Here is a 14,775-nt window from a genome sequence, read left to right on the forward strand (position 1 = left end):
GGGACTAATGGGTTGGCCCGGCCTGAAACAAAGCCCTATTTTCTACTAGTGAGGTGGGCCTGGGCCTGTTTTTTATCCCAACCAAATCTGACCACCTCAGCCTTTTCGTAAGTTACATAGAAAGCTCTTGTCGTCATCTTATGCTTATAGATCCAGAATGCATGTGGGCTCATCTCAAGGTTAGCACAGAGCGCGATTATTTTCCTCTCGTCCGTCGCGGCTGGAACCCTAGCCGCCACCAGGAGAGGCCAATCTTCCAACGCCGCCCTCCGGTGGCTCCCCTCCGCCGGCAACCTCGGTCGTCGGTGGTGAAGAGGTCGTCGGATCCACGCGTGTCGATCGTTCTTACTCCCTCGTAGTCTAGGTCTTTAGGCTATTCATCGTCTTGGCTTCGGCGGCGACGATGACGGCGCTAAATAAAGATTACTCGGATCCTTCCCTGACGAGACCATCGGTCCTATGGTTGGCGATGGATTTGGAAACCAATCTATTCAAGCAGGGATGGTGTGACGGCGGCGGCATCCTCGTGGTTGACCTGTGTCCTCGTGCCCCGCTGTTGCGACGATGTTTCCTTCAGCTTTGGCGCGGAGGTTGAGAGATAATATGAATGAGACACGTATTATCATGAAAAAAAGTTAGCACGTCGAGCCAGAGAAAATGTGCGGCCTTTGAAAATCCACGCTGCCGTATACGCTCGAAATACGCGCCAGCCTAGCATATCTTACACGGACGATTGATTGAATTAAGAAACGCACGCAGAGAGGAGTGAGGAGGCCGGCCGGTCAGCGGGAGTCTGCGTACGTGCTCACCCGTAGACCACACGCCCCGCGCGCCACCGTTGCGGCAAGGAACCGCCCACTGGATCTTATCGCCGGCACCGGCCCCGATGCATCGGTCGCAGCAGCCGCCGAGGGCTCTGGAAGGAAGACCGGTACCGCGCCATGCCGTTACCCTGGGCGGTGCCCGGCAACGGCCGGATTCCTTGATCTCTCGCGTCTCCCCCATGCCATGCCATGCATGGCACCAAACCAACCGGCCAACCAAAGCGGCCGCGATTGGTCCATTTGGACGGCCGAGGATTCTATAAGTACAGGTGCCGTCGCTCCCCGATGGACACAGCGACAAGCGCAAGGCCGGCACACACACACCAACCCGACCCGATGGCGACGCGGTCGCTGCTGCTCCTCTGTTTGTGTCTCTGCTTGTTTGCGTCGCGCTTATGCTCCTCCCAGGAGGAGGAGCAGCTCGCCGCCGGCGGATACCGTGTTGCCCGCGTCGCGGTGGACGAGGGAGGGAGGCGGCTGCGCGCCGAGGCCGCCGCCGCCACCGGCGGCGTGTCGTCCACCGGCGACGTGCAGAGGCTCGCCGTGTACGCCCGGTACGTTCGTTCAGACATGCTGGAGTACTTGTTTTTTCCGCGCCAGACAAGCGCGGTGTGGACCTCGTGTAGTGGGGAGAATCTAATTCGTAGTACGTACTGATTCGAATCCAGTCCGCGTGTCGGATTACTCACGATCGAGCGTGACCAAAGTTGATTCCGATGCCCAGCAGTACATCACAGCCACTAATGATTTTGGTCCAGACCCAGGACTAGCTACAACACAACGAAGACAATCCAAAGACTTGTGCCGGCATCTATCAAAGAACAGTCAGCTACGCTGGTAGATGAGATGTCACGCACACACCCGTACGTATCGTCCGTCGGCATCAACGAACGGTCACACGGCGAAAGGCAGCTACACTGTAGTAGCCTAGTAGGAGTAGATGATGTGTCACGTACTCCTACATTACATACGCGTACCGTCGCCATCTTTTGGCCCACGCATGCATGCTCGCACAAGTGCACAACCCTTGCCGTCCAAAGGAAAGCCAACAAAATAAAGGCGGTGCTGATAAGGTGGTCACAAGCTCACATCATCGGAGATATATGCGAGCATGGTCCGTGCAGTTCCAGACTACACACTGTTTGCTTTGTCATTCACCGGCTTCTTTCAAAACAAAACTATATTGCAAGTAGCTCTGTCCGGTACCGCAAATGATATGTGGATGTGTTGAATGGGGGTAGGAAGAATTAATAGTGAGGATGGAGCGAGCAACTGAATAAATAGAAGAAGAAAAACAACTAATGAGATGGTGTGTGCGGTGAGGTGACGTATGTGCATGTTGGAAAAAATAAAGTAGCGGGGATCAATTACTTAGGTCTATATGATTCCACCCTCAATTCCCGAATCATGTAGATTACACTTACTTCAGCTTCTACTTTCGTATATTTTATTAAAAAACTAAATTTTCTTAATATTTTCCACATTTTTTTGTTAATTCTTAAGAGAGAATCCGACAAAGACGCTGAGATTGAAGCATAAGCTTTGCATGGTTAACCTACACACCCGTCCTTACTAGAACAATTCTAATTTTGTTTACATGTGCCAAATCAACCACATTTCTGGACCATCTTTGTCCAAGTTGACAGTGAGTTTCTTAAATTCATTTGATATAGAAAAATGAAATCCCGGTGAGAAGTGCAGGTTGCTCTCACACCAATTGCATTCTTTCATAGATGTGCAAAATTTTCCTTTTGAGTAAACAAAGTTGCAATTTTTCTCTCTATCAGTCGAATTAGAGGAGAGTGAGACTTTCAGTGGTAGCTTCAAACAATGTAGCCCCATCTAACTTTCTTTTAGGAAAAAAATAGCAGTATTTGACTTTCTTTTAGATAAAAGGCACAAGGAATCGTCCAGCTTGCATCAATTAATAAACTCCACAAAGGCCATAAACAGTGATACAGTGTCTTACAAACTAAATAAAAGTGAAGCTCCTATATATGCTTATAGACCCAAAGTGGTCGAACCCTTCCCCGGACCCTGCGCAAGCGGGGGCTGCATGCATCGGGCTGCCCTACTATATATGCTTACAAAAATAAAACAATTCAGATTAAGTAATGAAGATCATTTGTGTCCACAAAACTTACCACCAGTGAACCAGTCCAACAGCTACTGGCAGGAAAAATAGTGAGGATGGAGATGCTCTAATAGTGAGGATGGAGCGAGCAACTGAATAAATAGAAGGAAAAAAAACTAATGAGATGGCGTATGTGGTGATGTGACATATGCGCATGTTAAAAGAAATAGAATAGTGGGGATCAATTATTTAGGTATATATGATTCTACCGTCAATTCCCGAATCATCTATATTACACTTACTTCAACTTCTACTTTCGTATATTTTATTAAAAACAAACTTTCTTTATTATTTTTCACATTTTTTGTTAATTCTTAAGAGAGAATCCTACAAAGACGTTGAGATTGAAGCATAAGCTTTGCATGGTTAACCTACACACCCTTCCTTACTAGAAAAATTCTAATTTTGTGTACGTGTGCCAATTCAACCACATTCCTGGACCATCTTTGTCCAAGTTGACTGTGATTTTCTTAAAACTCATTTGATATAGAAAAAAAAGAAATTCCGATGACAAGCACAGCTTGCTCTTACACCAATTGCATTCTTTCATAGATGTGCACATTTTTTCCTTCAGTGTAAACAAAGTTGCAATTTTTCTTTCTACTAGTCGAATTAGAGGAGAGTGAGACTTTCAGTGGTATCTTCAAACAGTGTAGCCCCAACTAACTTTCTTGTAGGAAAAAAATGATTAGCGGTATTTGACTTTCTTTTAGGTAAAAGGCACAAGGAATCGTCCAGCTTTCATCAATTAATAAAGCCCACAAAGGCCATAAACAGTGATACAGTGTCTTACAAACTACATAAAAGTGAAGCTACTATATATGCTTATAGACCCAAAGTGGTTGAACCTTTCCCCGGACCCTGCGCAAGCGGGAGCTACATGCACCGGGCCGCCCTACTATATATACTGCTTACAAAAATAAAACAGTTCAGATTAAGTAATGAACATCATTTGTGTCCACAAAACTTACCACCAGTGAACCAGTCCAACAGCTACTGGCAGTAAAAATACTAATACTGGAGTAGTATATTATAGATCCAACAATAACTCAACGGCACAGATTAGCTATTGTTATCCTGATATTTTAGATCTTGACACGATACGATGCTGAAACCACTGTAGCCAGCAACTTGCACGCATATGATATTGTCAGGAACCCAATTATAGAAACAGATCCTCCTCCAATTCTTTCCCAAAAACGATCAAAATTATTGGCCCTATCTTCGATCTGCCCAGACCTTGTCATTCAGATTTGTCAGTGGATTGCTCTTTTTTGGCTGGTTAACTTTTCAGTTGGTACAAATACTACTTAATAGTATTTCGTATGTGACTGTAGCAAGTTAGCAGCTCTAATATTTATCTAACATTTTTTTTTCCATTCTATCTAACATTTGGATCGGGCACCACTGCCCTTCAGCCTCCAAAACCAAAGGCACAGTTGGTACAAACTACATACGGATGTATATAAACATATTTTTGAATGAAGATTTATTCATTTTGCTTTGTATGTAGTCTACAGTGGAATCTTTAAAAATACTTATATTTAGGAACGGAGGGAATAGTAAATTATAGATCCAACAACAACGCAACGGCACATATTAGTTATTGTTATCCTGATCTTTTAGCTCTTGACACGATACGATGCTGAAACCACTGTAGCCAACAACTTGCACGTATATGATCTCGTCAGGAATCCATTTATAGAAACAGATCCTCCTCCATCTCTTTTCTAAAACGGATCGAAATTATTGGCGCTATCTCGATCTGCCCAGACCTTGTTCTTCAGATTTGTCCCTGGGTTGCTTTTTATTCTGATTAACTTTTTAGACGGTGCAGCAAGTGATTGTGCTGTAATATTTTTCACGACTGTAGCAAATTAGCAGCTCTAATATTCTTCTATACACGAGAAACTAAACTGTGCGATTAACATTACGAGTTGATTCCATTTAGCTCACTGATACCACGTCAAGCCAATGCACCTTACAGAAGTAAACACTGCAGTAAAATTTATGCTGCCCTCCAGCCTGCAAAACAGAAAGCTCAGGGCCTTTTACTGCTAGTTAATTAGTCCAGGAAGCAATATTCAAAGGAGCACATCGCGTATCGTGTTCGTGATCTGCTAAATAGACCGGTCGAAAGCGCCGTGCTGTGTCAGTTCAGCAGACCAGTGTCCTTCCTCTGAAGAAACCAAGGATCTGTTTTATTTATTTTTCTCCGACAAAATCGCTATCCATCCCTGACCGACTGATTGGCTCGGCTGGTCGATGCTGATTATTTATTGGCGAAGCCCGATCTCTCTTGCACTCACTGTTAGCTGGCCCGGCCGGCCTCCTTTCGCTGCACACACACACCGGCGCCGCTTCCCTTCGCCTTCGCGTGCTCCGATGGCGACGCCGTTGACGGCAGCTAATTGCTATCCACCCCTGACGATTCTCCTCCTCGTCGTCTTCCTCCCCCTGGCCGTCGCCTCGACGAGGGGCGATAGCGGCGGCGGCGGCGGGTACGACGTCGTGTCGGTGACCCAGTCGGGGAGCGCTCTGTCGGCGCGGCTGGAGCTTGCGCTCGCCGACGAGACGCCGGTGGACGCGGCGGTCGGGACTGGTGTCCAGAGGCTCCGCCTCACTGCAAGGCAAGTGTGTTGTGGATATGATACGATACGATCCATCCATGCGTAGGCAGCCAGTTAACTAGGATTTGGAAGCATGGCGACTTGATGAGCCTTAGCTTCATGATCTGCTAAATAGACCGGTCGAAAGCGCCGTGCTGTGTCAGTTCAGCAGACCAGTGTCCTTCCTCTGAAGAAACCAAGGATCTGTTTTATTTATTTTTCTCCGACAAAATCGCTATCCATCCCTGACCGACTGATTGGCTCGGCTGGTCGATGCTGATTATTTATTGGCGAAGCCCGATCTCTCTTGCACTCACTGTTAGCTGGCCCGGCCGGCCTCCTTTCGCTGCACACACACACCGGCGCCGCTTCCCTTCGCCTTCGCGTGCTCCGATGGCGACGCCGTTGACGGCAGCTAATTGCTATCCACCCCTGACGATTCTCCTCCTCGTCGTCTTCCTCCCCCTGGCCGTCGCCTCGACGAGGGGCGATAGCGGCGGCGGCGGCGGGTACGACGTCGTGTCGGTGACCCAGTCGGGGAGCGCTCTGTCGGCGCGGCTGGAGCTTGCGCTCGCCGACGAGACGCCGGTGGACGCGGCGGTCGGGACTGGTGTCCAGAGGCTCCGCCTCACTGCAAGGCAAGTGTGTTGTGGATATGATACGATACGATCCATCCATGCGTAGGCAGCCAGTTAACTAGGATTTGGAAGCATGGCGACTTGATGAGCCTTAGCTTCATGGCTTGAGTTGATCTTGGACTCTCGCCGGGCGTAAGCAGTGATTAGTTTGATCATCGATCTGCACTACTCGTTGGGATTGCTGTTCCTTCAGAAAAATGTGCCAATTCTGCTTGTGAATTCTTCGAGTTCATTAGACCGTCGAGCTGAAAGAAAAAAAAACAGCAGGAGTGCACGGAAAGGGGGCAAAAAATTACAGTGACCGATCACACTGGGACTCGAACCCAGAATCTCCCGCTCCGGAGGCGAGCGCCTTATCCATTAGGCCATGCGACCACTGTGATATCCACTTGTAATTACATTTTTGTCCATTCACTTACTTTTTCGTTTTTGATGCCGATGGCAGCCTCGAGACGGACAGCCGGCTGCGCGTGCGCATCACCGACGCGGACCACCCGCGATGGGAGGTGCCGCAGGACATCCTCCCGCGCCCGGCGCCGGAGGACGTCCTCCACGACGCGCCGCCCGCCTCCTCGACGCCGCTCCAGGGCAGCCGCGTCCTGTCCGCCACGGGGTCCGACCTCGTCCTCACCGTCCACGCCTCCCCGTTCCGCTTCACCGTGTCCCGCCGCTCCACCGGCGACGTCCTCTTCGACACCGCCCCCGGCCTCGTCTTCCGGGACAAGTACCTGGAGGTGACGTCGGCGCTGCCGGCCGGCCGGGCGTCGCTGTACGGGCTGGGCGAGCAGACGAAGCGCTCGTTCCGGCTGCGGCACAACGACACCTTCACGCTCTGGAACGCGGACATCGGCGCGGCCTACGTGGACGTCAACCTCTACGGCTCGCACCCCTTCTACATGGACGTGCGGCCGCCGGGGACCGCGCACGGCGTGCTCCTGCTCAGCAGCAACGGCATGGACGTGCTCTACGGCGGGTCCTACCTCACCTACAAGGTCATTGGCGGCGTCCTCGACTTCTACTTCTTCGCCGGCCCCTCGCCGCTCGCCGTCGTCGACCAGTACACCCAGCTCATCGGCCGCCCTGCCCCCATGCCGTACTGGTCCTTCGGTACGCCGCAACATTGCCCTTCATCTGCTTGTACTCTGCACGCTACGTGCTCTGTTTCTTCTTGCATCTGAATGAACTGAACGGCCATGGCGAATGCTGGTTGGTTGCAGGGTTCCACCAGTGCCGGTACGGGTACCTGAACGTGTCTGACCTGGAGCGCGTGGTGGCCGGCTACGCCAAGGCCAGGATCCCGCTGGAGGTGATGTGGACGGACATCGACTACATGGACGGGTTCAAGGACTTCACCCTGGACCGCGTCAACTTCACCGCCGCCGAGCTCCGGCCGTTCGTCGACCGGCTTCACCGGAACGCCCAGAAATACGTCCTCATCCTAGACCCAGGTACATAAATACACACGACACCAAAATGGAGCTGTAAAAATGGTGGCACCGTCGCTGATTTATTTATTTGATTGATGATGACAGGGATCCGCATCGACGCGACGTACGGGACGTTCGTCCGCGGGATGCAGCAGGACATCTTCCTGAAGCGGAACGGCACCAACTTCCTCGGCAACGTGTGGCCGGGCGACGTCTACTTCCCGGACTTCATGCACCCGCGCTCCGCCGAGTTCTGGGCGCGGGAGATCTCCCTCTTCCGCCGGACCATCCCCGTCGACGGGCTGTGGATCGACATGAACGAGATCTCCAACTTCTACAACCCGGAGCCGATGAACGCGCTCGACGACCCGCCCTACCGGATCAACAACCACGGCGACCACCGCCCCATCAACAACAAGACGGTGCCGGCCTCCGCCGTGCACTACGGCGGCGTCACCGAGTACGACGCGCACAACCTCTTCGGCCTCCTCGAGGCCCGCGCCACGCACCGCGCGCTGCTGAGGGACACCGGCCGCCGCCCCTTCGTGCTCAGCAGGTCCACCTTCGTCGGCTCCGGCCGGTACACGGCGCACTGGACTGGCGACAACGCCGCGACGTGGGGCGACCTCCGCTACTCCATCAACACCATGCTCAGCTTCGGCCTGTTCGGCATGCCCATGATCGGCGCCGACATCTGCGGCTTCAACAACAACACGACAGAGGAGCTCTGCCGTCGGTGGATCCAGCTCGGCGCCTTCTACCCGTTCTCGAGGGACCACTCGGCGATCTTCACCGTCCGGCGAGAGCTGTACCTGTGGCCGTCGGTGGCGGCGTCGGCGAGGAAGGCGCTCGGGCTCCGGTACCAGCTGCTGCCTTACTTCTACACGCTCATGTACGAGGCGCACACGACGGGGGCGCCCATCGCGCGGCCGCTCTTCTTCTCCTACCCGCAAGACGTCGCCACGTACAGCGTGGACAGGCAGTTCCTGCTCGGCCGCGGCGTGCTCGTCTCGCCGGTGCTCGAGCCGGGCGCCACCACCGTCAACGCCTACTTCCCCGCCGGCCGGTGGTTCAGCCTCTACGACTACTCCCTCACCGTCGCAACGAAGACCGGTCAGCACGTCACGCTCCCGGCGCCGGCCGACACGGTGAACGTGCACGTGGCCGGCGGCACCATCCTGCCGCTGCAGCAGAGCGCGCTGACGACGTCGCGCGCGCGCCGGACCGCGTTCCACCTCCTGGTCGCGCTCGCGGAGGACGGCACGGCCAGCGGGGACCTTTTCCTGGACGACGGCGAGTCGCCGGAGATGGGCGGTAGAAGCGATTGGAGCCTGGTAAAGTTCAGCTGCGCGACGGGGAGCGACGGGGCCATCAAAGTGAGGTCGGAGGTGGTGCACAACTCGTACGCACAGAGCAGGACGCTGGTGATCAGCAAGGTGGTGCTCATGGGCCACCGGTCGCCCGCGGCGCCGAAGAAGCTCACCGTCCACGTCAACGGCGCGGAGGTGGATGCGAGCTCGCCAGCCGGCACACGGTACCAGAACGCAGGAGGACTCGGCGGCGTCGCCCACATCGGCGGGCTGTCACAGGTCGTCGGGGAGGAGTTCGAGCTGAAGGTCGCCATGTCCTATTAAGATTTAGGCAATTTGTGATTTGGAGCATAACATTAATTGAATAAAGAAGACGAGAAATTAAAGCCCAGATGAATGGCTTCAATTCGAAAATGAGGATATAATGGCATGTTTCTGACGGTTTTTTTTTTTTGAACATGTTCAAAAAAAAATATCTCAGCTTTTGCCGAAATCATCGAATTTTACTGAAATTCTGTGATTTCGGTTTTCATTTCGTCCAAAGGACCAAAATTTCCAACTGAATTTGAAGGGGATCCAACCAATTTTTTAAAAAATACAAAAAATAATTTGAATTTGTGTGTATACTACCAAAATTACTAAAATATTTTGACCAGAGGGGCAACTATTTTAGTATGTATCAAAACTAATGAAAATTTTAAATCTTCAATTAAATTGCATAGAAAGTGAGGCCGTAGAGCGGATCAGAGCTGCACTGCCATTGACCACCATTGCTAGAGGAATTTTTATCTTCTCATATGCATTTTGTTCATAGGATTGATGATGCTAGTTCATGATGACGATGATCATGAACCAGTAGTAATGATGATGTTGTGCATTTTGTCAAAGGTTTTTGTTCCACTTGAGACCCCAATTTCTATATGCAAAACAGGTAACTCATAGTGTTGGTTTTTCTTTTAACCTAGTTGCAAGCCCGGGAATCAATCCGGGAGTTGGTCATACTCCCCCACATTTTTCATTATATGTTATTTTGATGATAATGATGGAGGTTTCTGCGTGATGGTCAAAACCGATAGCCATAGATCTAGTTTTGCTAGATAAGGCGAGGACGGTGTCAGGGGCGTCGTTACCTCCTTGGAGGCGTCGACTTGGAGACCATGACTATTAGTGGTAACCGATGACTCGTGGCAATGGAGTGTGGCTGCGTTGGTGGTGGTGCGGCCGGCTCGGGGTCGACGGTGGTTTTATGCTCTTCTTTGGCGGTGATCGTGCTCGAGTGCTTCTTGGTGTGTCTTTGTTATGCGGTGCCGTGCGACTACGCCAGTGGCACATAGGTGTTGTGGCGTCGTCTCGGCCTCGCGTGCCTTTTCGAATGTACCCCCGACACAGGTGGTGTTACGGCGTTGTGCAGTCTCGGATGCGTGGTGCCTTTCGATTGCGTCGACGGTGCAGTGTCGTGGTTTGGTCTGCTAGGTGACGCCCCTCGACTACACCGGTGGCACACGGGTGCCGTGGCGTCATCTCAGCCTTGCGTGACCCTTCGGATGTGCCCCGTGACACAGGTGGTGTCGCGGCGTTGTGCAGTCTCGGTTGCTTGGAGCCTTTCGATTGCGTCGATGGTGCAGCGCCGTGGGTTGGTCTCAGCTGGCCGATGCCGGTGGTGCTCTTTGTTATGTTTTGTTGTCCTTCTTTGTTCTCCCCTGCTAGGTGTGTTGTCAGTGTGCATCTTTTTCTTTACCTCTTCCCCCTGTGCCCCTTGTACCTTTGGTTCACTTGAACATATTTTGCAGAAAGCCCCCATGGTGAAAATTTTAAAAAACGATAGCCACGCATGGATAGGAACCGGCAACCAGTCATCTTTTTATTAAAAAAAATCACAGTTGGATTTAGTCCACCAAAGTCATCGGCCATGCACCATTCATTTTTAGGGTTTTGACCAACTTATTTTATGTTTTGAGAATCAATAGGAATTTCCACAACCACACAATCAACACAACGTCTCCCGCATCTATCCTCTATAAAAACATTACTCGTTTTGCGATGGCACCAATCTAAGCAATACTCCTCCGAGATTTTTTTTGTAGTTACATTCTATCAGTGTCACCAACAACAGGAAGATAGGAGGGGGATATTTTTTAAGTTATTTTGTGTGTGTGTGTGTTTCTAGTATGATTTTTTTTTTTTAGTTTTTGTGTGTCTTACATGATGGCATTCTAAGCATGTGTTTTCTTCTGTTGTTTCTCAAGGTACCAAAATCTGGAAATGGCAAATTAATGCTCCATCTATCATCAACCTAAGGGATTTTGTCGTTGAGATTAGATAGGAGAACGTGATCATTCAAAGCACCGATGGTTGAAGGTTTTGAAGAATTAATGGTAATTGTTTAACTTTTTTTAGCTTTTTCTTACAACCTTTTTTTCTTGTGTTTTAAAGCTTTTTTTAAGTCTCAAAAATATCATCAGGTGGTGCCCTACTATTTTAGAGAAACTTTGAATAGCCATGTGGATCTTTTCATGGAAGCTCAGAGCAATTTTTATAGAGCAACACAATGCAAAGACATACATCTGCCGCGCTTTTTGGAGAGTATTTGTGCAAGCACATAGTATAGAGCTAGGTAGTATTGTTCATTTTGATCCCGTTGCTTGGGGTAACTTATTTAACATTGAGGTGTTTAATGAATAGGGTGATCAAAAGATGGATGATTACAATCCTGATATAACTTTTGTCTTCATTTTTTCAGAGCCATTTTTTATTTTTCTTATTAATTTTTTATTTCCTATATAGAATAATCTTTTTTAAATATTCATGTTTTTTTGTTTTCTCACAGGCATAATGCTAGTGTCTGACGATGTGTGTGTTATATTTCAAGATATTATCTTCACAGACATGCATAGACTTGCAGATGATGTTGTGGAAGGACTTGTTGGCACTCTTACAAGGCGGCACAGGGTTAGCCATGACCTTCTTAATAAAGAAACTGGGACCCTAATCGGTGAACGTTTTGTCAACATGCTGACCCATGAAGACATTGAAGATCATCAACTAGTATGTCTATATAAATATTAGAGGCGGCCTTCAATTTTCTTCAATTGAAGGTCGCCTCTAAAATTTATATAGACATACTAGTTTGAAAGAACATGTGGTGCCCCCATGTTTGGTTTTGGTAATTGATGACAATTTCTATGGACTAATGGTTGCCTTGAGTTATATTTGAAGGTTTTATCCATAGGCTTTTCTTGATGTCCATGTGTTGGTTTCAAGGAGTTTATAAGTTGACCAAGGTGCTATTAAGGAATTATCCAAAGATTGGTCATGTGAGTATTGAGCTTATTGCAAGCATGTCTTGAAGAAGAAGATTGTGTGATCATTCATGTTTACTTTCAAGACATCATCCAAATGAAGAGAGTTGGAAAGATTCAAGGTTGATCAAGACTAAGTCAAGAGTGAATCAAGTTCATCAACTCACAAAGCATAGTAGATGTACCGAGAGGGATCAAGTGACACTAGTAGAAAAGGGGGCATCAGTCCCGGTTCGTAAGGGCCTTTAGTCCCGGTTCTTGAACCGGGACTAAAGGGTCCAGACTAATGCCTCCACCCTTTAGTCCCGATTCTAACATGAACCGGGACAGATGGGCCTCCACGTGGCCACTGCGAGCAGCCCAGGCAAGGGGGCCTTTGGTCCCGGTTGGTGACATGAACCGGGACCAAAAGGCTTCCACGTGTCAGCAGCTGAGGTTTTTCTTTTTTTTAAAAAAAAAGTGGCTGGTTTAGGGGTTTTGGGGGTTAATTTTAGGTTGTTATTAGCTAGCTAATAGAGAGAAGTGTCCTCTCTTGTACTGCTATGTTCATTTCACCCGCTGATATATAATAACTCATGCATGCTCGCATCATACATCATCATATATAATAACAAGTCCAACTAATCATGCATCATCATACAACTTCTACTCGTTATTAATAACAAGTCATACGATCATCCTCCTCATAGTCATCGAACCCAAACCTACATAATTGTTCTTAGCACATGGTCATCAGTATCAGGTAGGACCTAAACACCCTTAAGGTAAAATAGCATAAAACAATATAGACCCTGACTCTCCATTATGAAGAATGGAGATCATCATGTCTCCAATTCTTGCGCTTCGCCTCCTTTTGCTTGCAAGAAGCTCCTTACGACTGTCCATACATTTTTTCCATTCTTTGATTGTCATGTCTCCACTTCTTTTAGAAATCCGGTATGGACAATTGAGATTCGTAGGACGACCTGGTTGTATGTTCAAAACATCAAGGCGACCGTGCATATACATCAAATGAGGCATACAATCATTCGGGATTATCTGTTGAAAAACATAGTAATAACTTCGTAGTTAGCAATGATGTACTAGTTTTAGAAGTATTTAAAAAAAGATGCAGGGATGTCGTAATAGTAAAAAATCTTACCAGGGTATTGTCGTCGTTGTGTACCGTATGAACATCGAAGGTCTCCTCAAGCTTAATGCTGAAGCGCCGATCTTCCTCCAGCTCAATGAACCTATCGCACATACCTCGGTCGTTGTGGCACCAGTCGCACTCCCCCGGGCGGTTTTCGTCGTCCGAGTACGACATTTCCGGCCTAAGTTCATAATTCAATATTAAATATATGTACTAAAAACCTAAATTAGATCATTATTATTAATCACGGGTTGACTATCTGTGATGGTACGTAGCTCCTCCTTTCATTCCCGAGTGCATTATTACAACAAATTGTCTAGCACACAGGAATAAAGGAGAAGCTACCCCCACGACGGCGTGGATGATGGAGGGGGCTCCTAGATTTCTGCATAGAGTGCTCTTCAATTTTAGCATTCAAAGTAGGGGTACTTTTCCAATATGAGCATTCAATAAGCAAAACCAAATCGTAAAATAAAGTAGTATTCAAATTAGCATGCATTCAATTATAACCAAAAGTATATCATCTCTTGTGTCCGTACATCGTCGAATACGCCTCGAATACTATCATACATATAGCATCGCTAATTAATACAGCTAGAACCATAGCGCCTGACGGGTATCGTCGCGGGTGGTGGACACCCAAAGATAAGGAATGATCACAGGATCATAGCTCCAGTGAGATCCCTGAAGAACCTGCCAAGTATTGTCGAACCTGCCCTCCAACGCAACCATGTAGCGACGGACGTGCTCGTCCTCCTCGCTGACACGGTGACGTACCACCTCCGCGGTGTCTGGAAGCCTCAGCACCGTCACTGGCCCACGCGACCGCCACCAAACAAGGATCGGGTAAACAACGGGCTGCCTCCTCACCAACCTACATCCCTCAGAAGGTAGCACCTCCCAATACCAGCCCGGCGGAGCCCAGTCCCGAACATGGCCCTGATCAAGCAGGCCTCCACCACCGCCGAGTCGACGACAACGAGGATGCGGGTTAGGCATCGTCGACGTCGATGCGGGAACTACTTCTATATATAGTTAAATAAAGTAGGTTTATTAATTAAATCAACTAGTTCAACTACTAAGCACTTACTATAAATAAATAAAGTAGTACTTATTAAAAATAAACTACTTCTATATATAGTAAAATAAATTGGTTTATTAAATCAACTAGCTAGTTCAACTATATATGAAGCACTTACTATAAATAAAATAAAGTACTACTTACTAAAAATAAACTAGTTTAACTATAGTTCTATTATTTTTCTAACTAATTTTCCTATACATACACAATAAATTGACAAAGAAAATACTATGAACAAAAAAATCATTAAAATTCTATGAACAAAATTAGAAAAGAAAAAAATCATAAAAATTCTATGAACAGAAAAAAATCATAATCAAA

General features: G+C 48.4%; 1 protein-coding gene and 1 non-coding gene across 4 annotated transcripts; one reads left to right on the forward strand and one right to left on the reverse strand.

Annotated features, from left to right (window-relative positions):
• The first annotated feature begins 1,132 nt into the window (after positions 1-1,132).
• Positions 1,133-9,393, forward strand: LOC119336360 (alpha-glucosidase-like). 3 transcript variants are annotated; one of them, XM_037608366.1, is made up of 4 exons: positions 1,133-1,378; positions 6,651-7,312; positions 7,423-7,653; positions 7,738-9,393. In XM_037608366.1, exons 1-4 carry the CDS (start codon positions 1,161-1,163, stop codon positions 9,264-9,266), a joined length of 2,640 nt encoding a protein of 879 aa, XP_037464263.1. In that variant the 5' UTR covers positions 1,133-1,160; the 3' UTR covers positions 9,267-9,393. The 3 variants fall into 3 exon arrangements, with proteins under 3 accessions (XP_037464263.1, XP_037464262.1, XP_037464261.1); XM_037608365.1 differs by lacking the exon at positions 1,133-1,378 and adding an exon at positions 5,162-5,588; XM_037608364.1 differs by lacking the exon at positions 1,133-1,378 and adding an exon at positions 5,163-6,205.
• On the reverse strand, positions 6,508-6,580 carry TRNAR-CCG. The gene has a single exon. It is a non-coding gene; the product is annotated as a tRNA-Arg (tRNA).
• Positions 9,394-14,775: the final 5,382 nt, after the last annotated feature.

This window comes from Triticum dicoccoides, chromosome 7B, assembly GCF_002162155.2.
Source record: "Triticum dicoccoides isolate Atlit2015 ecotype Zavitan chromosome 7B, WEW_v2.0, whole genome shotgun sequence".
Lineage (NCBI taxonomy): Eukaryota > Viridiplantae > Streptophyta > Magnoliopsida > Poales > Poaceae > Triticum > Triticum dicoccoides.

Bases quoted from the DNA above. Each gene is read 5' to 3' on its own strand.
- LOC119336360 (XM_037608365.1), top strand. From the start codon at position 5,224: ATGCTGATTATTTATTGGCGAAGCCCGATCTCTCTTGCACTCACTGTT. The intron at 7,313-7,422 runs GTACGCCGCAAC...GGTTGGTTGCAG, and splicing joins CATGCCGTACTGGTCCTTCG to GGTTCCACCAGTGCCGGTAC. The intron at 7,654-7,737 runs GTACATAAATAC...TGATGATGACAG, and splicing joins CGTCCTCATCCTAGACCCAG to GGATCCGCATCGACGCGACG.